The 27,796-nt window shown below is 36.9% G+C and overlaps 1 protein-coding gene across 11 annotated transcripts in view; it reads left to right on the top strand.

The window, feature by feature from the left end:
- The first annotated feature begins 3,315 nt into the window (after positions 1–3,315).
- The window catches only part of EFR3A (EFR3 homolog A), a 91,300-nt gene continuing 66,819 nt past the window's right edge, over positions 3,316–27,796 (top strand). For 3 of the 11 annotated variants that reach the window (XM_054814960.1, XM_054814956.1, XM_054814957.1), the window contains exons 1-4: positions 3,316–3,524; positions 8,826–8,879; positions 14,546–14,635; positions 27,686–27,762. In XM_054814960.1, coding sequence (XP_054670935.1) covers positions 14,623–14,635; positions 27,686–27,762 — 90 coding nt within the window. In that variant the 5' untranslated portion in view covers positions 3,316–3,524; positions 8,826–8,879; positions 14,546–14,622. Of the gene's footprint in view, positions 3,525–4,324; positions 4,547–6,144; positions 6,337–8,825; positions 8,880–14,545; positions 14,636–15,339; positions 15,410–27,685; positions 27,763–27,796 lie in introns of all 11 variants that reach the window. The other 8 variants (XM_054814952.1, XM_054814959.1, XM_054814958.1 and 5 more) reach the window with 8 other exon arrangements.

Here is a 27,796-nt window from a genome sequence, read left to right as displayed (position 1 = left end):
TATAAACTTGTATATATGTTATATGTATATATGTTATATGTATATAAACTTAACAGGTATAAAAGTAACATGAGCTTTCTGTTATTCCTGCATTATACTCTAGTTGGGGCACATTAATTCCTTTGGGATTTTTTCCTTTTTTTTCCCCTTTTTCTTTAAAACTCCTTGAAGAGCTCAACTCTTAGACCATCTAAGGCCAACTAGTCATTCCTGTTACCCTTTTGAACCTCCACAAGCATTTCAAACTAAGGTACTTTTTGCTGCTTGTTGCAGACACTGAACATTCAATTGTACTTTTATGTGAATTAGTAATCTAATTAGAAAACATAGAACTGCTACTGCCAAATTACTAATGCAATTCACATTTTGTTATTGGTCACAGAACAGGTCATTTCTGTCTTACACCTTAGATATTTCTAGAGTGAAAGCTCTAAAAGCTGTGCCTGTGTAATGATTATCACTTTAAAAAAAAAAATAAATAAAGGCAGGCTGCATGGGACACAGAGTTCTGTGCATGTGTGGATCAACACATGTATGAACTGTTGCTCTCAAAGATTTAGGAGATGTTGAAGCAAAACTGGCCAGTCCACTTAGATGGGCTTGGGATGAGGGGACGTAAAACCAGACAGTTTGGCTGCAAATTAGCCAAGCAGCAATTTCATATGTGTGTAATTAAACCTTTTCTTAATCTTACTTGGTAGTTTGATTGTCACCCTGGATGTGGTCAAAGGATCAGGTCCATCTTTCATTGACAGTAAATGAAAAATTGGTGTTGGACAGAAAGGTGGCAGGATACTCTTCTGCTATCCTCACTAAACCGAAAAATTCTTGTATTCCACACCTTATTTGGTACCCATTACATAACACATAGGGAAGCTCAAAGAGATGAACACATACATATTCTCAGACCACAGCTGTTTGCTCTGTTTTGAAATTGAATTAGGAAAACAGTTGTTTTAAACAACATCACTACAATTATGCTAAAGGCTTTACTGACTTTTATTGAATATTAGATACCACATGGTTTATGTCATAATGTCATAAAAGATGCCTGCTTTAAAACGTATCAGCTCTCTTCAAACAAACCTCAGTCCCAACACTATTTATTCTATGATTTGAGCTTTGTAAGACTACTCTATATTCACAGATATTTATAACACGATAAAAATGGAGGAAAACATTTTAAAACCCCTCAGAGAATAAAAGGTTTTCATCACAGACAGAGGACCTGTAATGTCTGACAACTGAAACTTTGGTTTGAAACTGCTTTAATGTTTCTTAAACCAAAAGAAAAACAGAGAAATGTTACTCATGGTGTTACATTTACATCTGTGAGTAGTGGCTGACTGAACACCAACCTGGCTTGCTGCTCGTCTCATTCAGACAACAATAAAGAACTAGTAGCTGCACTATTTGCCACCATTTTCCTGAAACCATATGGCATGGCAAGTACGCTGGAGCCTGCACGCCCTTATGCAGAGCTAATACAAAAATAAGACAAAGAGCTTGAATGAAACACTTCAATGAAGAGAGCAGGCTGCCTATAGCTGGTGGTCAGAAGAATTATCTTTGAACTAAAGCTGCCTCTGACATGAGTTGAGACCATGATAATTCATTTGTATTTTTAGCTGATGAAAAATTTATTAAAACTTTCTTCTAGGTTTCAGAAAAGAACTAGGAGGATTATTATCAGCTGGTATACTTAAAGGACAAAGGGCAAATGTAGCTATACGGAATGTCTCAGTGCTGACTTTTGTTGGCTGAAACATTAATAAATTGCACTCTAATCCCAACAGGTTATGCTTTACAGGCAGTGACTGAATATGTGTATCTATGGAGGACAGACTGTTCACTTTTTGTTATTACTTTCATTGCATTTGGCCCCAAGAGTTCAAAACCATAGGCTGCATTTCAGAAATCATATAAACAAATAAGAAGAACTTTACTCTTTTAACTCCTCCAGTTGCACCCACATGTGATAGTCTTGCCAATTTTCCCAAATTAACATATGTTTTGGATACTGCTGAAAACTGCAAGACATGGAGACATCTCACCTCCCCAGTTTCACATTTTTAGGATTATTTTTAAGGAAAACAAGTCAGAAACACTGATCTTGTTTCTACTGTTGGTGAAAGGAAGAAAAATAGATTAAAAAAGCAAGAAAGAAAATGAAATGCTAGTTTTACACCTGATGTAACATAAACAGACTTGAAGTCCATGAAATACATCAACTCAAAGGCCAGGTGGGATGGGGCTTTGGGCAACGTGGTCTAGTGGAGGGTATCCCTGCCCATGGCAGGGGGGTTGGAACTAGATGATCTTTAAGGTCCCTTCCAACCCAAACCATTCTATGACTCTATGATTCAAATGTGGAGAACACCTTAGACTCATCCACCTAACTTGACAGTTGGACTGGCATGTCTTTATTCAGAAGGAACTATCTACAACAGGAAACAAACTTCAGATTTCCCCTTGCCTGTTTAGAAAATCAGGCACCAAAGACACCAGGTTTTGAAGCTGGTAATATTATTTCAAGGAGAAGGGATTAAGAGATTATGCTGCCTTCGATCAGCAGCTGTTTCATGTGATTTCCATTTGGGTTATGCATCGCTGCCTGTGCAGGTGCGTCTGAACACTGGTCTCAGCTGAGCCACCACGCACAGCTCTCCAGCCTGGCCCGTTCTCCATCCCTGGGTAACTGGGGCCCAGCACAACCCAGCTCCTTCCCGCTGCCCACTTCTGACTAACGGCAGAAACACGCAGCAAAAAGACCTTGCGCCAACACGCTGGTTTAGCGTGCGACTTTGACTTTGCATTGTCTAAAGAAAGAAACGCCTTCTCCCTCTCTGGCATCCTACTGTCCTTCACAGAACTCACCACCACCTTTCCTCACGCACATCACCCGCCAGGGCTGCCACCACGGGAACATGGAGGGGGTTTTGGCGGCTGCACACCCGATTCTCCCTCAGACAGACCCTCCCCACCACGGCCTCAGCTCCTGGGCCAACCAGAGCGGGTTCGGGCCTCCCGGAGCCGCGGACGCCGCTCGGCAGCGCGCAGAGTCCGGTGCCGCCATTCCCACGCGCGCTCCCGTCACGGCCACCGCCACGCTGAGGCAGAGGGCCACCGGCACGTGACCAAGGGAGAGTGGGAGAGCACCTCGGGGGGGGTGCCCACGGGGCGGGGCGAGTTGCCCCCGCCCCTCAGCCGCCAGACGAGTCTGCGTCGCAAAGGGTGCTGGGAGTTGTGTCCGCCCGCGGCGCCCTTCGCCCTCGCCGACCGCGCTCCGCCCTGCCTAGGCGGCCGCTTGCCCCAGGGCTGCTGCGCCGTGTCAGGGGTGCTGCTTCTTCCGTTCCGCCGTGACCCCTTGTCGTTGCTTGTGTGTGGGGAGGGATGGGCGGAGAAAGGACGCGGCACGGCTCCTCGCAGAACTACAGCTCCCGGCGTGCACTGCGCCCTGGGCAAGTTAAGGGGGGGTGGGGGGAAGATGGCGGCTGCTAAACCGGGTCGGAGTGGTGGCTGAGGTGAGTCTGGGGCAGCCAGGAATCCGTGCCTTTGCTTGTCTTCACCTTCACAGCCGTCTCCTTTTCCCGTTCTTCCGCTCCCTTCCCCGCTGTCCACATTTGGGAGCGAGGAGGACGCGCCAGATGGGCGGGCGCTGAGGGGGGGCAGCGGGAGGCTCGGGCCGACTCGCTGCAGCGGGACCCCTCGGGGCGGCGGGGGCGGCTGGCGGAGGGAGGTGGGAGAAGGAGCCGCAGGACATCGCCTCAGCCCGTAACCCGGCGCCCCGCACGCTGTCAGCTCGAGGTGCCCCGGTGGGCGCTGCTGAGCGCGGGTCCCGGCGGGCAGGCTCCTCACCGCAAGAACTGTCCCGGGAGCAACAGTAGCGAGTGGGACCCCCCTTGCCTTTCCCAGGAGAGGGCTTGAAGTCCTGTCACCATTGAGTGGTGCCTACATGACGCCTCTCCGGAGGTAGAGGCCTTCCATGAAGCGATCATAAGTCAAAACGTTGATGTCAGTGGTCGGTCGTGTCTGATGCAGTCGGACGTCCCCGTGGCGTCAGTCTGAAAGCAGCGAAGCAGTGGAGGACTGTGGCTTTGGGATTTCCCTAGGCTGATTTTCTTCAAATGGACCATAATGCAGCGAGGTCTTGCTAAGCGGTAACCGACCACAATGCAAATTTACAAAAGGACTACACTGTGAGCTTCCTCTTTTACTTTAAAGTTAATTGTGCAGCACCGGGCCATAGTTCAGATAATTGAGGTGTAGGTTCACAAATCCTGTTACTGAGAACTAATTATAGTGCAACTTCTCTTTCGTTAAGCTGACTACATCTAGGAAGCTATCCCGTGGTACTTTGGGCTCAGATACTTGGAAGTGAAGATCCTGGTGTGGATTGAGAGATCTCTGTGCTTTGTTGGAGAACTTGTGGAAAAGCCTGTAACTTAGAACCAGAGTTTTAATTCCAAAATCAAAACAAAGTTCGCTAACCCGGATGTTATACTTTGTAAAACTACGTCACATGTTCACTGTGCAAATCGAGTTGGTAAGCTAAAACCAGAGTAACAGGGAAGGCTTTGGGAAGATATAGGTAGTCTTCTACTTTCTGAAGCCTTTATAACGCATTCAAAATAATTTGAAATGTTAACTTGAGTAACTTCAGTATTCAGGGCATCTCACTGGAAGACTCAGTGTATGGATGCTCTTAAACATGGTAAAATTTCCCTGAGAAATTGGTGGTTTGGGATTGAAATCTTGATTGTAGTGCCCTGATACATGTAAAGGCTTACGCATAAGTTTTGTTTAAGCCTTTTAATAATATTTTTAATATTTGTCAAAAAAATATTGTTGCTAGAATGGGATTAATTTCTGATTCAGGAAAATATCTCACAAAAATGGGAATTAGAATACAGTTTATAATCATAGAATCATAGAATGGTTTGCATTGGAAGGGACCTTAAAGATCATCTAGTTCCAACCCCCCTGCCATGGGCAGGGACACCCTCCACTAGACCACGTTGCCCAAAGCCTCATCCAGCCTGTTCTTAAACACTTCCAGGGACGGGGCATCTACAACCTCTCTGGGCAACCTGTTCCAGTACCCCACCACTCTAACAGTAAAGAATTTCTTTTAAAGAATTAAACAGCTGTTTTAAAATTAAATATTTAAGTTTCGCATCCTGTTACAAAAACGTTTGCAATTAAGGATGAACAGTAACTTGTCTCTCTTTCTGATCCAAACTTGAGAAAAGAGTAAACAAATTTTATATTACATGCAAGTGGAAGGAGACATTAGAATACTAATGAGACTTGGCAATTGAACTTCAAGTATAATGAAAGGGGATTGCACTTCTAATTATGAAGTCAAAATTGTAAAATGTACGGGTTAGAAACAGCTTTGGTTGGTATCAGTGACTTTTAACTGTCCAGCCTAACTCTGTAATGAAGTAAAATTACTTGTAAAATGACTGTTATTTTTAAACAACTTTAAAGATGTCTTCAAATTATTTTTTTAAGTATAAGCAAATCACATTTTCTATAGTTGGAATAGAGCCAAAACTATTTATCTGATGGATTTTTAAACCACCACTGGCAACATATGCATCTAGGCATAGGAATATCGCTTTTAATTTTGCCAGTGAAAGGGATATTGGGTTAAACTAGCCTTTGAGATGATGGGAAGGGTTGCTAAGGAACACTTAATGTACAGGGTTTTTCTTGTCCTAAAACTATCTGCTCAAGACTGAATTGTCTAAGGTGAGGCAGGACAAATGTCCTTCTAGAAGTGCCTGTTTAGCTGAACTCTCTTGGGTGGGAGAATAGGGTAGTCTTATTAATACAGCCAGGCTCACTTGTGGCATTGCGTCTCTACCTCAGAAAGCTGATTCAAAATAAAGTCAAGTACTTTCACAGAATTGCGCTGTGCTGTAAATCCATCTTGTACTGCATTTTTTGATTCTGGGAATTGTAGTTGGAACCAGTCTATATCTAGCAATGAGTGTGTGACACATTAATCTTGCATTGCACTGGCCATTTGCCTACCTTCCAAAATCAAAGGCATTGATTAATTTTTCAAATAGAAAATATGAGTGGGGAACCAAGTGATGTAAAAAGTTAATGTGCAGTGTATTTTTAATTTTTCAGGTCAAACCTGCCCAACCTGGGTTGCCTGACTGTCAGAGATGCTTAAACCTGTACTCTTCTTTAGCTTAATTTGGAGGAATGGATAGGTGCCCAGCTGGCAATATCATACTCAAAATCAAGTTAATAATTTATAGCATTACATAATAGAATAACATAATGGTGGACTTACTAAAAGAAAATACAAAACCTCAGGTATGCTGACTTCTATTTCTTTACCTGTAGCACAAGGATATATACATTTTTCCATTTTAGATCTTTTACAGAGATCTGTTTTAGGGCAGACAGGAAAAAGATGTCTGCTCTTCTGTTTGGCTTTCAATGCCATTTATGGAATCTTGTGATAATAAGAAAGAGCTTCTGCTTATAAACTATCCTATAATTTCAGATTGTAGATTAGTTGAAGTAATGAAAAAAAAAATCACATGTAAGCGTATAACTAGAGGAAGATGATGATCAGAACCAGTAAATGAAGCAAAATGTATTTTTATTCCTATGGTAGTGCTGCTTGAATATGATAGAACAATTAATTGACCCCAGATTCTCTTATCCTAGCCAAATTGTGTAGAACATCCTTAAAACTAAACTGAAAGTTTTTGTTAAGAAAAATACCTCTTATGTGTCACACAAGTGTTGATCTGCCTTTTAAGTTACATTTACTAGCATTGCACTTTGATTATAATTGTGTTTAGAATTGTAATTATATCCTTAGGAAAACAAAATAACTTTTAGTCCTCCACAGAAAAGTAGACATGACTCTTATTTACCTCTTTAATATCCAGGAGTCAGTTGCTTTGATGCAGGAGACATTGTATAGGTACATAACATCCTTTACTTGCTTCTGGTGATCTGTCAAATGTCATAAAATGACATGGAGTATGTTAAACAATAAGTGTTAGATTATTTAGGAAACTAAATTATATCTCATGATTTGCCATATCTCTCTTTTAGTTGTAGCAGAGTTCTACTTCATCAAATTCTGATTGGTTTTCTTTTCCCTCTCTTGATACATAAAATTTAATTCAGTGACAGACAGCAGAGCAGACTTATGGTGGGAAGCTTCTTATTTTTAGTTCTGTTCCCCTGTAACAGATAGCAGCATCTTTGCCCTAGACCTAACAAGTCAGTGATTGAACACTTTATGGAGAGGAAATTGTGTAGTCTATTTTGCATGTAGAAGCCAGGCCACCTCCATATTGAATTTTTGGTCCTGTTACAGATCATAAAATGAATAAAAACCCAGTGAATTATTTAAACCAGAACCAAAACCCTTCAATTTGAACACTTGTCTTAGTTGTTGATATAACTTTTCTAGTAATTTCTGTATTAATATCTTCTAAAGTTATTTGGCTGCTAGCAACAGCATGGATAATATTCTAGCAAAATGTATTCAATTCCTGATTGCTAGTGATGGTCAGTAAAACACTCTGAGTCTCTGGGACTTGAGTCCCTAGAACCTTTCATTGAGCTCTTCGCATTTTTGTGTGCTAATATGTCAGTAAATCTGTCTACTGTAATCTCTCAGCTAAGTTCTTAACTACACTCTAAGTTAGAGAGTTCACTTTTCTATGTGTCTGTTGAACATCACAATCCACAGCGCATGTTTCCTTTTATAAAATTATGCTGCCTCTACCTCTGTCCTTGGAGAGGGACATGCAGCCTTCTAATATGATAGGATATTTTAAATAAATTACTTTGAAGCACTATTTTTAATCACAGTTGCTATCAGCAAATTGCAACCTTTGATTGAAATACGTGTACAATGAGAAAAAATGTTTATTTTTAGCAACGTAATATTAATTTAGTGTGTGGTCATTCAAACATATTTTGTGACTAAATAAAATGTTTATTCCCACATTATCAGTGTCTGGAATTACAGTTGTTTGTTGTGCCTATATAAACAACTGTTAGCTGAATGTCTTTTTTTATTTTATCTTTGAAAACAGCAACACTCAATCTCTTTAAGTGATTTTTTTTTTTATTTATTTGTGAAAAGGTACATTTGCGGGGAGATTGCATGTGACAGTTAATAAAACCAAATGCACTGCTTTAATATAGAAAAATCTTCAAATGATTTGCATTTTAATGCTAATTAATTAAACAGTAGATTAGGCTATTTTTGTCCCCAAAATAGATTGTTGTAACTCCAGTTGAGATAATTGTATGAAGATATTTAATTGCTTCACAAATCCTTTGAGCAGCTATTGTTTATAGTAGTTTACCCTCTGATCTAAAATCTGTCTTTTTTGATAGGGGGAGAAAAATGCCCTAGAAGGTGCCACACAGATTTATCAGCATCGTTATAATTTGTATAGAACAGCAGCCTTTCACAGGCATTTTAACGAAGTGCTGTGATTTACATTTGAAGTGGAAGTATCCTGTAAGGCTGTACACCATTTAACATGCTAAACAGTGGCAGTTGGAAAGGTCATCCCAATAAATACAGAGAAAAACGTTTACTCAGACATCGAATGTAAGAACAGAATGTCTAAATTTCAAGAACTGGCAAAACCTACATGTAGTCTGGTCAGATAAAATGATATCTGGGTTTCTGTGGTAACAGCCTCTTTGGTATTGGAGCTGAAAAATGTGACTTTGGCTCATTCTGCATAAGTTTCTATGCATATTTGGATGAAAATTGTCTAAAGCTATTGTTTTGACTTAATTTTTTGTTTTCTTTATAGCTTATCATATTTTTTCAAAATTGAAGGCAGATTCCTGGTTAACAATGCCTGGCAGTAAGTATTGTTACCTTAAGTATGTTAAAACAGTATTTAGGGATGTTTACTATTACAATATTTTCTTTGTGGGTTAAAAATTCTAGCAAAATTAAAATTAAAAAAAACCCCCAAATTATGATACTGCTGTCATTTTTAAGATATTTAAGATCTCAATATTATCCTTATTATGCCTTTGTAAATCTAGTATGGGCTCTGCATTTTCCTTTTCATTAAGAAATTCACAGTTTAACGTTGATGAATTTTGTGATTTAAAGTATTCTCTGAAATAGTTCTATTCAGAAAATAAAAAGATATTCTCATATAGCCATAATCCTATCTGTGGAAAATTACAAATACTGTTCATAGAAGATAGAATTACTACTTAGGATATAAAGTGATAAGACTTAAAATTTGTAACATTCAAAGTTAAATGAGATTTTTGAGGTAGATTTTTCTAAGAATCAAATTATTACTTACCTTGAAGAGTACCAAATTTCCCTAACACAAAGACTCAAGTTATGAAATGTGTTATAATAGTATTAATTCCAACTAATTTTTTTAAATTAATTTCATAAATTTTTAATTTCATGAGGAAATGTTCGAGCATTTATTTTATTTTCTTTGCAGTGAATTAAGATTTGTAATAAGCTGTGACTATTGCGTACTAAAAATGTCTTGCAGTAATTCTGTGTTGTGTTGTTTGAACCACTGTCATATAAAACACCTTACTGTAAGTATTTAGGTGTCTCCTGCTTTTGTGGTAAACAGCTGAAATTATTTCTCTACAGAGACATGAGTTTCTGTAACAAAATAGTGATAAATGTGTATGTATTATATTGTATATTTACATGAGAATCAGCTGGCATAAATTGTTCAACCTGTTCTGTGGTTCAACTTTTGTAATCCAGTGAACTGCTGCTGTGTTTCGATTGCAGAGTTTAGTACTGTTAAGGCCTCTATCAAGGTACTCACTTTTGCTGTGAAGGAATGTGTGGTCTTTTTAAACAATTAAACTGGAAAAGTAAGATTTTTTTTTTCATAACCAGGTATGCTTATGTTCAGGGTCATTATTAAGACTGTTTACATTAATGCAAGTAGAATCTGCATTACTGCAGAGTCAGATGGAACTTAAAGGAGACAAAAACAACTGGTTGCAATATTTATCTGTAGTGAGACACTCAGAACTATGCAGGCATTTATTTCTCTTCTGTGTGTATTTGATGAGTTTTTAAGGTGTGTGTGTAAAGGGAAGGTAACCTAACAGATGCATGTGTATTGCAATTCCTAGGAAATAACAGTACTTTCTTAATATCTTCCTTCCAAATATTGTGGTGATGAAGAACTAAGATTAGATTTTAATGCAAGCAAGCATCACTTTATGGCTAGTTGTACTTTTTATCAATGTGCATAGAAACAGCCTTTGAGACTTCAGCTTTGTTGCATGTAAAAGGGAAAGCTTTTGCCTGGTAATTTAGGTTTCTTTAGATATTCCACATGATTCTTTTCAGAGCATATTGATGAAACAGGTCACTACTATTTAGTGTTACTTTGAAATCTTAAAGTATTTGTCCTTGAAATCTGAAAAGCTTAGTTGTTTGTAAAGGCTGGGATTTTTTTTTTTTCACATGGAGTTCTCTCATCCCACACATCAACAAATGCGTTGAGCATCTTTTGGAATAAAATGTGGAAAAGGCTGTTAAAGTAAAATATTTTCCAAACCCATTTTCTGTCATACTAGAACAAGGTTTTTTTTTATAAACAAAGTAGAATAATAATATCTAGTTAAAAGGGAAGTTTGATGGAGTTCTCAGGTCATGCTGACCAACTCTCCCTTCCAGTGTTGTCCCGCTTGCTTTCCTGAGTCTCATATCAGTTCCTGGTAATATTTTTACCCCTTTTTTGCAGTGCAGTAGTTAGGGAATGTTTAGGTCTAAAAGTAGTCATTTGGAAGGTCAGGAGAGGCCAAGACACTGGTATTATGGAAAGACTGGACAAGGAGACTTAATTAGTCTTTCTGGGGACTTGAGCTGTTTATAGAGACACTTTAGAAGACAGTCTTGAGGTTATTGTACATGAATGTTAACAGGACAATATACTTTTTATCTCAATATTAATTGTCAAAATAGTAGGCATGTAGTCAGAACTGGAATGTGGTATTGAGAGGGAGAGAGATAAACATCGACAGATAACCCAAAGTAATGTACTTCTCATTTAACCTCTTCTCAGTCATGTCTGCTGGTCTCTGCAGTACTTGTTTGTTACATACTGAATTATCAAATTTTCTATTGATGTTGCTGTTTAGTGATCCCATTTAAGAATATAGGGATATAGTGCTGCATCGAGGCCTTAATGAAATAACATTAACATTTTAGTCTCAATACAGTAATAGCTCATAAATAGAACATTCTCAATTTACTTTTTTAATCTTAAAATGCAAGTGCTTGGTTTTGACTAGCCATGGCATTGTTATTGATATCTAGTCCGTAGTGGAGGTGTAATGCTATGTAATTGCTGCAGCACTTGTAGCAGCCTTCCCAAAGCATTGCTTTTCCCTATAGTCTTTGTATCTATAACTTTATGTGTAGCTCCTCTTGTGCAATTGCTGCAAGATATGCTTACAAACATGGTGTCTTCATCTGAAGTTAGAATACAAGTTCTGAGAAAGCAAATATATTTTTTCACTGCTATTATAATACAGTAGGAGTAGATCAACTTGAGCCACAGCTATTTTATTAACTGATTTAGCTGTGCCTTATCACAAAGAAACCATGGATTAAGACATTAATTAGCCTTTTTATTAAAAAACAAAACCAAAGAACCTGTAACCAGATAACCTTTGAAGTATAGGAAGTATATGTTTTTCATTTGTCAAAAGTGTCCTGTCAATTTCCCTATTTAATAGTTTGTGCATATAATTTCATTTAACGTACTTCTGTTATGGAGCACAGGTGGTTTTGGTAGGTTATTTTGTTGGCTGCATTTGAATTGAAATGTTACAAATGCTTCTGTTAAGGAAAAAAAAAACATAGCTAAATCATATATCAAAACTTTTAAGACTCTCTTCTTTTTGGACGTTATGTTCCAGATATTCACACTTAATCAGATGCTTGAAACATAATTTGGTAGATAATGAGTTTTTTCAGAAACAGCTAACCTACTTACTGGCTATATTCCCTGCCTTCAATTAACTATTTAACTTAAAGGCAGATTTAATACTAGAAATTGCTTCGACTGGAAAAAATATGTGTGATACAGGTGAGAACACCTGCTGACTATAAGAATGTATTTTACTTGTGGTAGCTCTGTGATTTTTTTTTTTCTCTTGTTCTTCTGCCGTTGACATCCTTAATTGTGTCTTTGCTTTTCAAGGCTTTGTTAATAATGATTGTCACGTTAAATGTATTTTAGCTGCTGATTAGCAGGTACTTGCATGACTGACTGTAACATGCAAATTAAGAGAGCAAATAAATAAAAATAAGGATTTTTGACACATGTAATTTTCCCACATTCTTCCCTTGAATTACTCCTGTGAAATTTAGCAATATGAACTTCCTCTATGCTATTCCGTCAAATATTTGTCAGATAGAAAAAGACTGCTCTGATTTAAGAGATACAGGTATCAGTTATATGGAAAATCTTCCATGATTTGGCCTGTTCTTGGTTACAGTGAAGTGACTGTTTTGGTAACTTCAGAAAGCTTCTCCAAGGATGCTCAATGCTTTGCTTGCTTCTCGTTAAACTATGTAATATTTTGTTTCCTCAGCTTTCTAGATACCATGTGGCTTTTTGCCAGTTGTCTTTGCAGAGACGACTAGTCTGCAGTTGGTGTGTACTGTGGCTTCCCTAGTTTGTGTCAGATGACAGTAAATAGAAGAGTTGAATAGTGATTGTCTTTTTTTCTTTGTTCTTGGATGTTACTGCTTTCAGTTAAGTTGCTTCATGGTCTTTAAACAAACAAACCCCCTCTCCCCCCCTGCGCCCCCCCAACAAACTTTTAAAATTATAATTTTCTTTTTGAATAGAGCTTCTTTGCCAAGTGTAGGAAGGAAAACAGCGCTTGAAATGGAATTTGGAATGAGGGAATTCTTAGCTCGTATTTAATGTTCTTAACACATTTTGAGAGGCAGATAATCTCATTTTGGGTTTCTTCCCTCACAACAATTTTGGGAAATTAATTTATTTGTCTTTTTGCAATTCTAGTTTTTATTCTGTATATAATAAGTAATAACAAGATTACTAATGAGACAGGAAGATTTATTTCCCTGTGAAATACATTTCTAAAATACCCATGGTGGCTTGAGAGATGTATTCTTAAATCTGTCTATATAAATATTTCATGGCTAAGCATTCTAATGTTTTTAGTGAAAATTCAGCCATAGTTCTAATTAATAACTTCCTCCACTCTTTCTATCTATCATACTTTTTTCCTCATCTGGAGTATATTTCTCACGTATCCTTGATACTTTAAAACCCTAAATGGGACCTTCCACTTCATGAAACATTTTTCATAATTGCTTTGATTTATTTTATATGCAGTAGAAACCCTATCCGTTTTCTGACAGTATTGTTGACTACTTAGAATAGTGTTAAAATAAATAGATTATAATCCTATAAAACTTTCCTATTTCGACTATTACAGAAGAGTTACATGGGAAAGTATCTCAAATCATTGTCTGCTGCTTGATTCTGGTACCTCAGAGGATGAACACGAGCAGCCCTGTGTCAAGTCCATCTTTCAACTACTAACCTCACCAACACAGGAACTTGAAAAACAGCTGCCAAGGGAATGTCATGGTTTGGGCTTCCTTTGGCAGTTTACCATTTGCTAGACATTAGCCAGTAAAGGAAAATAATGATTTCAGAATATCTGTAACTAATTATAATACTATGGTCACGAAATATATAATGGATTCTTTACCTAGTAATATACAATAAATTTTTTTCGATATATAAATGCTTACATACATTTTTTTAATATAAATTTTAGGTGATTGTCTCCTCTACGCTGAAAAGAAAAAGTAATAGCTTCACTTAATGTATCTTTTGATTAAGTTAAGGAAAAAAAAAAACCCTGGGAACTTGTAGCTGGAAAACTGTAGCTTTTTGTACATCCGTTTATTTCACTCATGATACCCTAAGCAACTTTGCATGCCAGTGGGGTGTTTGCTTCCATATTCTTTAATGAATCCACATGGATTTCTTTAAGACTTGTTAATTTTGAACAAGTGTTCGTTTTGTTGTTTTCTGTTAGCTGTTACTTCTCTCTACGTACACATCATCCTAACCCCATTTAGGAAAGTTAATGTGGTTCCATAGAAAGTGAAAATCACTTATATTAACACATTGCAATTAATGTCTAGTAACATCATTAACGTTGTTCCTCCTTTCATTCCTTCCATTTGTTTTGAAACACACTTCAGTATAGCAAGAAATAAACAATTTTGTCTCATCCATTCCTTGTCAATACCTGAAGAATTTATTTTTTCAGCTGTTGTCATTTATGTGTGCACAATCTGGGCATATAACATAGGAAATCAGATGGCTTTAGAGATGAACTTAATTCTGTCCACATCAAAGCCTTTATGTGCTTTTGAACTATACATGGACAGTTCATCGAATGCTAAAATGTAGCTTCACAGTTTTTTCAGGTTTTATTAAAATACGGTTGTCATTGTTATTTACAGAAATCACTTTGCAACTGGTTTTCCTATCAGTCGATTAACCTTCATGTGCAGCATTGTTTGCTATTGATTTCTGAGTCATGGGACGAAAGGGTAAGAAGGCTCATGCTGATTGTGCATGCAAGTGTTCTATTTTTTATGCATGACAACAAAGAAAAACTGATTTTTGGGAGGAGGGGTAAGTTTTCCACTATGTGATTAAATGCATGTCTCTGTGGAAAGACCAGGGTAAACTGCTTTTAAAAATATTTTGGCCTTTGCTTTACACAGTATATGGACTTTCTTTCCCATCGTCAACTGCTAGGATCCCCAGTGGCTCTCTAGAGAATCAGGTACTTTGTGAATTGCTGAAGGTGGAAGTTAACTGTGTACATGACTCTTGGCTTTCAGAGAGTACTGTTTCATTTCTAGAAAGTTACATCATTCAAGATTAATTCATACAGGAATGAGTAGAAAGTTGGGGTAAGTAGATAAATGAGACTCTTCTTTATCTACTAACTTGGGGATTTCCACTAATGAAGGTCCAAAGGTGAACAGTTCCAGATTTTGATTCTGGAGTTTGTGTCTGTGAAGTATGCTAGCAAATTCTGTTTGTAGCTATGGTGGGTTGACCTTGGCTGGAAGCCAGGTGCCCACCAAGCTGCTCTATCACTCCCCTCCTCAGCAGGACTAGAGGGGAGAAAAAAAGATGGAAAAGCACTCATGGGTCGAGATAAAGGTAGTTTAATAAAGCAAAAGCAAAAGGCCATGCATGGAAGCAAAGTAAAACAAAAGATTTATTCTCTACTTCCCATCAGCAGGTGATGTCCGGCCACTTCCCAGGAAGCAGAGCTTCAGTACGCGTAGTGGCTGCTCCGGAATACAAATGTAAATAACGAATGCCCCCACTCCCCCTTTCTCCTCCTTTCTCTCAGCTTTTATTGCTGAGCAGATGTCATATGGTATGGAATATCCTTTTGGTCAGTTCGGGTCAGCTGTCCTGGCTGCATCACCTCCCAAGATCTCGCCTACCCCTAGCTTACTGCTGAGGGGGGCAGAAATGTCGGAGAGACAGCTTTGATGCTGTGCCAGCACTGCTCAGCAGTAGCCAAAACACCCGTGTGTTATCAACAGTTTGGTGGCTACAGATACAGAGCACAGCACTATGGGGGCTGCTGTGGGGAAAATTAACTCCTTCTCAGCCAGACCCAATAGAGTGGCTGATGTGTTCAAGGGAATGACCTATGACTTTTACTGGTAACCCAGCTGGCTCAAAGAATACAAGCTTTTTGATACGCATGTAGAGGCCAGTATGAAATTTCCTAATTTAAGGGATGTATCTTAATTGTTTACATTTCAAAAGTTAAAACAATTATAGAATCCTTGTCTTGCACAGGTATATTTAAGAATCTTAAGATTAGCAAGTCATTTGTATACTAGGAAACGTCTTAATTTGCCTAAGTACAAAATATAAAAAGCAAAGTAGTTAAATCTGTTTATGGAGTACTTGCTGTTTTCTTGAACAGAAGTTTAAATCAGTAAATATATTTGTGTAGCGTGAATATTGCAGTAGTCTGACTTGCATGCTCTTAATTCAGAGCAAAAAGGTTTCATTCCAGTTAAAGAACTGTCTAGCCTTTAGTAATTTACATGTGCAAATAACAGCTCATGAAATGAATGCTACAGAAGTACTGGTATTTTATGTTTAAGACCTTTGTCATCTTTTAAATATTGAATTGTTTCTCTAAACTAGAAACATGGCAGTAAGAATTAATCTTTGTAAAGATGTGCAAATTCACCAGCAATTATGTGAGAAAAGGTAAATATTTGATTTAAAACCCCCACATTTTAGTTCTTTTTAAATTCAGTGGCTTTAAAAAAAAATATACCATATAAAGTCTGAGTAGAATTCTAGACCCCAAGATTTTAAAAAATTGTTGGCGCCTGCATAACTCAGGCTTCCTTTTCCTGTCCAACTTGAGATCTGTTAAAGATCATGGTCCTTTTGTTTTTCAAGAGGAGCACAATTACGATCCTAAATTGTACTTGGACATGTTATGGTATTTTGCTGATTAAATTCTGTACTTTGCCTTGAAATGGGCACCCAGAGTCTTTAATTGTGGCTAGAGAATGCTTACTCATTCCTTAGTAACAGAATGAGTAAGGAATTTCAACCTTACACTTAGCTATATCATTATACTAAATCGGTACTCCTTCCTGGTACTTTATAAAGCTGTTAGTATGTAAGGAAACGTGAAAATAAATCTTCACAGATATTTTCTTGGTCTCCTTCTGTAGTTCCAATGAATATAGTATCTTTTATATGATTAAAACAGATTCTGTTATTTTCAGTAAACTAGAACCTAACTGTTTAATGATTAGAAAAGGACTTCAAGATGCTGATACCCTACTTTTAAACTTCTTATATAATAAAATATGAATAGTTATTAAATTATAATTGAACTGTGTCTGATATGATTAAGCTAGCAGAGCTCTCTTGTCTAGTAATAAATGCAGTGCAAACTGAATCCAAGACTTTCTATATGCATGTGGGGTTTTTCATTTTTTTTAAAAATGAGTTTGTGGTCTGTTATTAGCATTAATTTAGACATGAGCTTAAAGTTCTTTAGAACTGCCAGAACATCATTTTTGCAAATGGAATCTGATGTTGGGATTACAGCATGGTAAGAAGTGCTGCTTGTGGGGAAGAATGCTTGGACTGCTGTAAAAACCAATGAATCTCTGTGCCCACAGATGTCCTGTCTGGTTTCTACAGACAGCTGAGACACCCAAGACTTGCTGATTAACAATATGTATATATATAAACTACTTCTTTGTGTATAAATATAAAGCTGTCAGTCTTCTAGACTGAACAGTTTGGTGGGAAATAGAGTAGCGGTAGCAAAGGGACGTAGCCTTTAGGTACTGAAGATGCACAGAAGAGCAATTAGCTGCATGTGTGCTCCTTGTGCACTCTGATTAGAAATTACAGAATTGGGGGGAAAACTGCTTTTTAATTAGCTGGGATACATGGTTCTAGATAGGCATGTGTTCTATCCTTAAATCTCACTGGTTTGGAGAGAAAACAATTCAGAATTTTGTAACAGTTGCTTTTCAATTATTCTGGGAAACCTGAACCCAAGCTGGAGCGCTTTTTAAAACTAATGGGAAAAATAACAACCACAAAGATATTTTATAATTCAGATTAACCTAGGCGTTTGGTTTTTTTAGTGTAACTTCTGTCTTTCATGTCTGTGTTCAAAACTGTTAGTATTGAGAAGTTGTTGCATAAACTTCTACTTATTAGTTGTAGCACAAAGCTGCTCTTCTGTGAGGGCAGGATGAACTACGTAGGGCTGTCTGCAGTGAAAAGAAAATGTGTAAAATGGAGTGTATGGGCGGCTCTGAGGACCTGTTCTTGATAATACGTAAAGACATTTTTTCTAATTTTTGATTCTGAATTATTTTAATGTTCTTCTATATGTATGTTCACATGTCCAAATTGCAGTATCCCATTTGGTCAGAACTTTCTGGGAAAATCAAGTGGGTAGGTATAGACACAAACAGGGCACTTAATTGAAGATTGGTGAGACTTGAACAAGAACTTGAGTTCTTAAGCTTATGTATCTTCTGTGCCTCTGTTTTTCAAAATAACGTTACCATATTTTTATTTAGCATTTTATTTTTCAATAATATCAGTACAATTTAAACACTTTGCTACTGAACAGGAATAGATGTTTTGTCATGTTTTGAGCCCTGTCTGTGTGCCTCAGAAGGATGGCTATACCCAGCTTTTTCAGTGTAGATACTGCAGCGTGGTTCTACGTTCACAGAAAAGTTTTCATCCATTCTCTTTCTTATGTTGCTTTCTATGTATAGAGTGTGTGTGTGTGAAATCAAAATTATGTAATATGGCATTGAACTACTTACATGCAGGAAGTTTTCTTTTTAATTAGGAAATGTTTGGCAAAGTGTGTGTTTATGTCCTGAGGTCTATAGCTAAGTATGCTCAAATCAAGGTAAAACTTGTTTTTGAAGTTCTGGCCTTGGTTATGTTGGCATTTGGGGTGTTTTGATAGAAAGAAGGATTTATAAATCAAGACACTCTTACATGTCCTATATACAGTTTAGTGGTTTACTCTGAGCTGGTTAAAATCTAGTTCTGTGGGGTAAACCTTCCCATTAGCTTTGAGGCTTCCGGAAAGAAGGCCTGTGAACCTTTACTCCCTCATCATCATGACTTTTAATCATGACGTACATGCTACTTTTCACTTGTAGAAGTCTTCTCATGCCTTATTTTTCTTCCTGATGCAATTCAGGTGACAATGTAGTACCTACTCTCTGACCTATTTCAGCACTGTGCATTTGGGCAGTGTGTGCTGCAAGGCACCATTGGGCAGGAGTGGAGAATTTAGTCCTCCCAGCCTAGATACTGCAGTCATAGGATACCTGTGATAAAGAAGTGACACAACTGTTCTCATCATCCTTTTGTCTGAAGAAAAAGATGAGCAGCAGCGTAAGATACTGAGAATTCTTTCTACTGCAGCTGTGTTCCTCCCCCATGAATTGGATCAAGAAAACAATCTGCATTGTCCTAAGAAAATGGAAAAAGTCAGGAAACTTCTTCGCGCTTCTCTATGTCAGATTTTTCAATGCACGAAGTTTGAGATGCTTATCACCCTGATGAAACCTGCAACCTTGGGCACTTGCTGACCAGTTACTACTGGTTTGAAGTGAGCTTGTCTTCTGTAGGGCAGGTGATGGTCAAAGTTTACTTCTGCCATCCTTCAAGCTCTCTTCAAATAGTGCAAATGTGTAGTATTGACAAAATCTTCATGACCTTCCAAAAGGAGGGAGTGTTTGACACTGTTCTGTTGGTTGCTTGATGTAGGGAAGCCACAGCTTCAAAACCAGAAGAGGCTACTGTGTAGTACAGATTACAGCGAGACATTTTGGTAACTTTCCCTTGTGTCAGGAATCGTTCCATTTTCTTTTGTGACTGACCTTGGAATTAGGACATCTGCTGAAAGGCAGAACTGCTCATGGCATTTGGGTGACCATTTGTGCTCGAAGAGATGCTAAGTAATCCATATGTGCTACTGCCATAAGCCTGAGACTTTAAATGTACCATTAATTGTGACTACCACACTTACAATGGAAGCTTGTGTAGTTTGCAGTGTCACTGCTAGATGGTTGGCTTTGCTTTAACCCCTACTTAATAGACTATAAACACACCATGTCCTAAGTGTTTCTGCTTGTCTTGTTACCTTTCAACCAAGCCTTCCATAGTGTCTTTCCTTCAAGCACAGTGTCCATCTCAATCCTGAGGTGCTGCACCACCTTCTGTGGAATGGTCTTCAGTGTTAGATGTTGCTCCCTACCTCCAACAAGATGGGAACAAGGTGGTAGGAGAGTTGCAGGTTTTGCAGCCTCCCTCCTCAGTGGAACCCACGGAGGAGTGTAAACCAGGTTTGTTGGCCTTTGAGTGCCTACAAAGGTTACAGCACACTGTTGTGTTACCTGCAGCTATCCTCGGCAGCTGTGCAGCGTGCAAGGATGCAGTATTCTGAAAATTGCTCATCTGAGTTAGAGAATAGGTTAGGGTGAAGGTGAAGCCGGGCTTTGAACAGGATAGTCTGTCTGATACTGGGAGCTTACTTTGATGCCAGGACCATCGCCGTGCTGGGGAGATGCCATTGTCCTGTACCAACTGGTCTTAGGAGGAGCCAGGCATTTGAGATGGAGAGACAGATCAAAGTATTCGTGTTAAGTAGTGAGAGTAGAAGGAAGCTGCTGTTAATGTCAATCCTTCTTTACTTTTTTATTCCGAATTAAATAGTAGGTGAAGAATATCCTGCTGGCTCAGTGTGTTACTGGATGAGGCCTTCACATACAGTGGGTATTTGTCAGTGTTAGGAGTCTGCTCCACGCTCTGCTACTTGTCTGGATGGAGGAATAATGCCAGTTCATGTGCTTCAGAGAGTACACAAAGCACTGTGAGCCTCCTTTTCCCTCCCCCTCTCCTTTACTCCAGTAGTTTGCTTATATCCCCATTTCTCACTGATTTATGAAACACCTTGCTATGAAATCAGTATTTTTTAAGAAATAGGAGTATCATGACACAAAACCTCTTTTTTTTTTTTTTTTCCTTCTCTGGGTTTATCACCTAGAACTCATTTTCTGACTGCGAACCCAATATTGAAAGCAGGAATGAAAGTTAAGTTTCACCTAATTGTTTTACCATGGACAGGTTATCAGGTTCAACTGTGATGGAGAGGGGTCAAGGAGATTTATGTAGTTGTGTCTTTCCGAGTGCCTTCTGAAGTCAGAGTGACAAGATTTCCTTTTTGTATTGCTTTAGTGATGAGCAGTAAATGACCTTGTTATGGCCAGCTTAATAGGAAGATAAGTAAGGACAAGAACTAAGAAGCAAAATTCATAATAAGCCGTAATTCTTCTTTCACTGGAACCAGATTAATTTTAGATACTTAATACTGTATTAAAAATAGAGAGTGCTGGTACTATCTGAGAGTATGAAAGGAGGAGGCGGTGTTGAATAGAACAGAAATGAGCAAGTAAAACAAAGTTACTATGTGAAAACAACAAAGGTGGGAGAAAGAAGAGACAGTATGGAAACACTGCAGGCAGTGGAACTTGTGAAAAAGAATGCAACCAGAGAACTTGATGTAATGGAAAACTTCCTTTTAATGGATAAGAATTCTTTAAAAGGCACCGTCCCAAAGATAGTATCTTCCCTGGGGATTTGTTTTAATTGCTAATGGTTCTGAAAAGAATACTTCATTGAAGAAGCTTAGTGGTAAGCCTTATTTGACTAGGTTGGAGGTTTTTTTTCTACTTACTAGTAGTTTGACATACATTGTCATTCTTCATTTTCACAAAAATCTTATATTCTAATTATTTTTTGCATGCTTTTCACTGTAGCATACTGAGCATCTCTCAGTGTTGATTCAAGTACAGAGGAACACACCTTGTAGTTATATCACACCAGAATTAGCTTTATAATTAGCTTTACTGTAAGAATAAATTCTAGGGAGACAGTTGGGCTTTTTCATTTGTTTCAAATTAACTGAGCACCAAAATACTTTTAAAAATAAATGTAAAATTACTAAACCTAGATAATGGATGGAATTTTCCACATTGGCTGTTACTGCAGTTTTGCTTTCATGAGGGTCAGAAGTTGACACCAAAATGAAGATCGCGTTCTTAAGACATGCATGTTGTGTATTTTCTTTACTGCTTTTTGGTGGCGAGAGGCTAGAAACCAGCTGTTTAGAAGTCAAACAGCACTGGGATGAGAGGTGGCGGAGAAGAGAGGCTTATCTGGGGGATGGGACTTCTTACTGTCCCGATGATGAGTCCTCTGTTCTCTCTGGGAGCGCATCATAGGGACACTGCAATGTTTGATGAGCACGTCCTTACAGCAGTTGTTCTTTTTATAGCAGGTTGAAGAATATTTTTAATTAACTCCCTGGCCAGAATAATTTTCTTGTTCCAAAATACTTGATCTGGCTTTGTTTTTTTGTTTTTTGTCTGGTTTTTTTTTTGTGTGTGTTCTTTTTTTTGTTCTTTTTTTTTTTTTTTTTAATACAGTGGAAGGGGAATGCCCTTGAAAATAGTTTTAGTTCTGAATTAAGCACAGCAACTGATACTAACAGTTGAAAACCAACCAGGTATAGTTAGGATAGTGGTTGAATTGTTATTATATGCACTTTTATCTGGATAGTTGAAACAAATGTCTTTTTGTTTATATTTCTAATCTCAGAGAAAGTTTCATGTATAGAAATGTAGTGCTTGATTTTTACATAGTTATATTTAAGTACTTTGAACAACTAAATGTAATTCTAATATTGCTCAGTTTCTTTCTTGATAGTAGCAAAGCACTCATTTGTAGATTCAAACTTTTATGTTAATTATGCTATTTTTTATAGAATAAGATTTATTTTTAATAAATCTTGGAAGATAGACAATAAAGATAAGGGTGACTATATCCAAGCTTGGGGCATAATAAAAATATTCAGTGAATGAACAGGAAATATTGGTTCAGGTTGTTCTGCAAACAGTAGGGAGCAATACTGGGCAGTATTAAAAATTTTTGGAAGAAATTCTAGCATTAGATAAATAATACAATCCATTTGTTTTCTGTTTTGTTTTAATAAAGAGGAGAATAATCTGGCAGATTTAAACTTGATGGGCAGAACTCGGTTGTTTATGTTTAAAGCCAGCTTAAAGGTTTTGTTTTTCTGTAATTTTGTATGAGTAAGATGTAGTAGTGAATATTCAGACAAACTCATTTGAAATAAAACTTTCTTGTAATGTATTTTTCTAATTCACAGTGTAAGGTTTCTTTAGTAAACTATGTGGTGACAGTTTCTGTGCAGCTCAGTTTTTTTATCTGAATTTACTTGCAGTAAACACTAGTTTATTAGCACTAGTCTTAAGTCTCAAATCGGTATGAAATTGCTATTTAGTGGAAATTATTAGTTGTGATTTAATTAAAACCAGTATATTATAATTTCTAGAGGGCATAAAATACCTATATGAAAATCCTGTATTTGTGTTACCCAAGTGGATGTAATGCAGGAAGTAAAATGATAAAATGATGGAAAGTAATGGGAAGCCAGAAGTTAACTTCAAAATTGCTTAAGTCAAAATTCATTTTCTTCCTGATGTATCAGAATCTTTGTGAGTAAGGATGCCAAGGATTTAAATTTGTAATCCTTGCTTCTTAAATTCTGAGGTAGTATTAGAGATAATGTTAATTTCATTAACCTATTAATTTTTAAAGTGCTTCTGTAATCTTAAAGATAAACCCTTCTGTTTAAAAAGACTTTTTTGGTCAGCAGTCTGCCTTTAATTTTTTTCTGACCATTCTTCAGCAAGATCAAGCAAGTATGTTTTGCCAAAATATTTATCACTCCACAGCAATATGTGACTGCTGACTAAACAAACTTTTTTTCTGTAACTATACTGATTTTTTTGTTCCTAGTCACAGAAATAACGAAGTGCATGTTCTGGAGAAGTTGAAGTAACAAAACTGGCTCTGAGCAATTTCATTCGATGAGCTGGGAATCACACATTGACAATGTATCTTTTATTCTTTTCTCTGTTCTTTTGCCTGGCCTTGTTCACAGAATTTGATACTGAGGTTTTTTCAGGTGTTTGGTGCCTTTATGTAGATGTCACAGAGCTAATCAGATAAGCTTACAGTATTGCAGAGCCCTCTCATGAAGTAACTGCTTCAATGCTAGTGTGAGAGCGCAAATTTCTGAAAAAGGAGAGAGTACCCGGGGAGTGAAATCATATCCAGGATGAGGCAGTATGTTCAAGTTCCAACTGTTGAGCAAGAAAAAGCCTATGATTATAATTCTGCTTTTGAACCAAGACCATGTATGTGTTTGGGTAGGTGAAATTACCATTTTCTGATAACGTGGGCTGTTTCTTCTTACTGTTGTTGTGTAGAATAAATGTGTGTAAAAAGAAGTACCTGTGCAGCTGGGAAATACGTACAGTCTTAATGTGTAAAATGTAGATTACAGGATTCCTTTAGCAGAAGAGAACATGCATGTTTAAACTTGGAAAATCCCAGTATTGCAGAAGTAAATAATAAGTATTGTTTAAACCTTTTACGTTGACTATCATGTAACAGTGTGAACATCTCTTTAGATACCACTTTAACCTTTATATTTACTTGTATAAAATGACGTAAAGATGTCTTCAAGGGGGTAGACCATTAAAATGCTGATTTTTTTTCTGACACTGAAAGGGAATTGTCATAGGATTTTTCAGCGATAGACCTGCATAAAATGAAAAGGGTTCTTTTTACCTGCTTAGTGGCTGCATTCTGTAGACTTACAAACCAGTTTATTTTTGCAAAATTAATCTGTTTATTTGGATCAACTTCTGTCTGGGTTAAATTTGTATCCAAGAAGTAGAGAATCTGTTTTTAATTGCTCAGCTTCTCTCCATCTTCTAAAACATTCATCTTTTCTGGTCTATGTAGTGAAATGTTCCTAGATTTTGTTTTATTCTTTTAAGTTCAATCTATTTTTAATGTATGTTGTTAAGGCTTGATTTTTGTGTTTTATTTTTTTATATATTCTTTTTTTTTTTCAAAACCTATTCCTATGTTTTTTTTATTAATCTTTCCTGGTTATATCAAAACACAGAGCAATGATAAGTAATTTTCCCACAAAGTGTGTCTCATGACTTAATTGTTTTGGGTTTTGCTTTTGGTTTTCTTTTTTCCTGTGTTCTTTGTCACTTAATTTTTTTTCTGATAGCGTTCTGCTTAGATTTCTTTACTCAAAATATTTTTGGAGGCTGAAAGCTTTGATAGATTAACTACAGCTTTCTAATACTAGAATGTTCTCTTTAATTTAGAAAATTATTTTAATGATGTTAAAATTCATATTAATTTTAGTTTTATGTTTTGATGATAGAGAATGGTTTGAAAAGATGGTGTTTTGTTTTGTTTTTCATGTAAACTGTGCTATAATTAAATATATAGCAATGTAAATATACCACTGAAAATCCAGGATGGAGAGAAGAAAAAATTTTCAAATCTTATGTAATATACTTATTGTTAGGTCTATTTTTAAATGTCAAAATTCACTCTGTGCCATAAATTTGAAGAGCAGTCTTTGAAGACTATTGAGTTTCCATTAACTGAAACCACCTGGCAAGGCTGTCAGAATGAGTTGGTACTGTTAGCTGATATTTCATCCTTCTCAAAGGAGTGACTGTATCCAGGTTTTATGTTCAATTTATGTAATTGCCACATTTCTAAAACACTGTTTGAAAACGTAAATTGTGGTTCTTTGCAAGGATTTTCTCTCCTGTCACTTAGAGGGAGAAACTATCTCCAGAATAATTTTTAATTTTCCCTGTCTTGCATACAATATTTTATGATTCTCTGTTCTTACTATGTTTTAGATAGCTGAAGCAAAATATTTAGTGTAGTTATTGTAAGAATATTTTGTTATACTTAGCAGTAATCAAACTTAATGTTTACTCTGGACCAATGTTAGTGGTCCATAAGGTAGAACATCAAGTAGGGACACACAATGACCAGGAGTGAGCCAGGTGCAGAGCTGCATACCTAACTCAAGAAACATTTAACAATGATAGGTTTTGGTGGATTTTGATAGTGTTACTTGAATTTCTGAATACTGAGTATTATCCTAGACACTAATGAGGTACTGCTTTCTTATGATTTTATTTACTTTTATAATGTTACACAACATTGCTGTCAATAGAATATATTTGTACAAATGTCTGAATTATTTCTGGGTTAATTCCAGTAGGTTTTTAACCTCTTCTGATACCTGCATTTTCCAGTGGCATCAGCTTTTATGGAAATGTAGATTTTTATGTTGGTTAGACTTCTGTGAGTAGGAGATGTCAACAAAAGGAGTCATATGAAGAAATTAACAGTAGTAACAAAGTACTATTTCACACAAAAATTCTCAATATTCCTGTTGTTTATTCTTTGCTTGTTTTTTGTTTTCATAGTTATATATTGAAGTTGTGAATCTGTGTTCATCTTACTGGTGATACATGACTCAATAACTGATGAATTGAGTTAAAAGACCACTGAGGAGGACTTTGAGTTAAAGCATGCTTTTAAAATCATGGACCTACCTTTACTAATTGTTTCTGATAAAATAAATTGCAAGAATAAAGTTGTCAGACTATGAGCACAATTCAGTTTTTTGTCCAAAAGACAAGTAGTATCAGAAAACAGGTAGAATAGAGGGACAATATCTACTCATGTAGAGTCTTATAATAAAAACAAGTACAGCAAGGGAAGTCTGTGTCATTAATCACCCAGGTGTGCTGATAAATATGGTTAAAAACAACTGAGGTAACTTGTACTTCTTTACTTAAGATATCCAAATCCTGATGTGTTTGTCTAATATTTCTTCATATCCTGAAAAATTTGCAGATAAGTTATAATCATCAAAGTTACTGCCAAGATATCCCTTTTTTGATTTCCCTTTTTTGATTTGCGGTAAAAGCTTTTGCAGCTTTTACTATTTTTAGCAAAGTGTTTTATAACTTTTGGAGTACATAAATGGCTATCTTTAATAAGGTATTTGTAAAATATTTAGCTACTCTGAATGTTTTATAGGTACTGAGATTTGAAAGACCAGACAGCCACTGATCTGCATGCATACTTACTATATTGTTGTTCAGTATATTATTTCCAATTTAGCAGCTCTTATGCATCAAAGCTGCTTTAATGTTAATCTGAGGCCTGACCAGTGAGTTACTTTTATATGTCCACCGCAACATTTCAAACCTGATTTGTCAAAACATTTCAATTCCTTGGGAATAAATCTGCACTGATAAAACAATTGGACAGATATCTAGAAACATTTTTTCAGGATTTTTTTGTGCTAAGTTTTTACTTCAAGTAAACTTGAATTATTCCAAAGTTCTAGTAGTCCTGAATTCTAGAAAAAACAAACCATACTTTGTAGGTTTCTATCTTGTTAGAGCAGGCAGTATGACTCTTTAAATTACTGTGTTACATATATTGTCCTGGTTGTCTTTATATGAGTACAGTATTAGTAGTAGAGTAGAAATGAGATCAGAAAAATACCTTCTATTCACTGCAAGTGACTGTCTTTTGTCCGATGCCTGGTGAAATAGTAGGACAATGAAGGTAGAGCTTGTTTTGTATGTTGTGCTTTATATTGCTTTATATGATTGCCTGAAAGCAGAAGATTTTGTAGTTGTTCTTTAAAAGACGGAACATAATGCATGTTTAGATATGTTTAGAAATGATCATTCAGAATAAGATAAAACAGAAAATTAAGTAGCCTTGGTTTTATTATTACTAGATTTCGATTTTTTTTTTTAATTTTTCTGCATGTTTTTAAGCATGGCTGGATGACAGGTGCATTTCTAGTACCCAAGATGCTTGCATATTTTCTCATGTATTACACTACAATAGTAGTATTGCTTATTTGACTTCTCAGTCATTTTCAATTACCATAATTTTGCTTTACTGCTGACAGAAAGAAGCAGCTGAATTCACTGTGTCTTTCTCATCCTTGCTTGTCAGCTAGTCACTTCAAATGAAAATACCGGAGTTCCTAAAACTTAATTCTAAATTCTGTTGGGTAAATCTCTCTGCAGGAGTGTGCTGTTGCTGTGCTGCTTTGCGACCTCGCTACAAGCGTCTAGTAGATAACATATTTCCTGAAGATCCAAAAGTGAGTGATGGCTTTAAAATTTTAAAGGATTGGC

The sequence above is a fragment of the Grus americana genome, chromosome 2, assembly GCF_028858705.1.
Source record: "Grus americana isolate bGruAme1 chromosome 2, bGruAme1.mat, whole genome shotgun sequence".
Classification (NCBI taxonomy): Eukaryota; Metazoa; Chordata; class Aves; order Gruiformes; family Gruidae; genus Grus; species Grus americana.
This window is presented reverse-complemented; position numbering and strand designations above follow the sequence as displayed.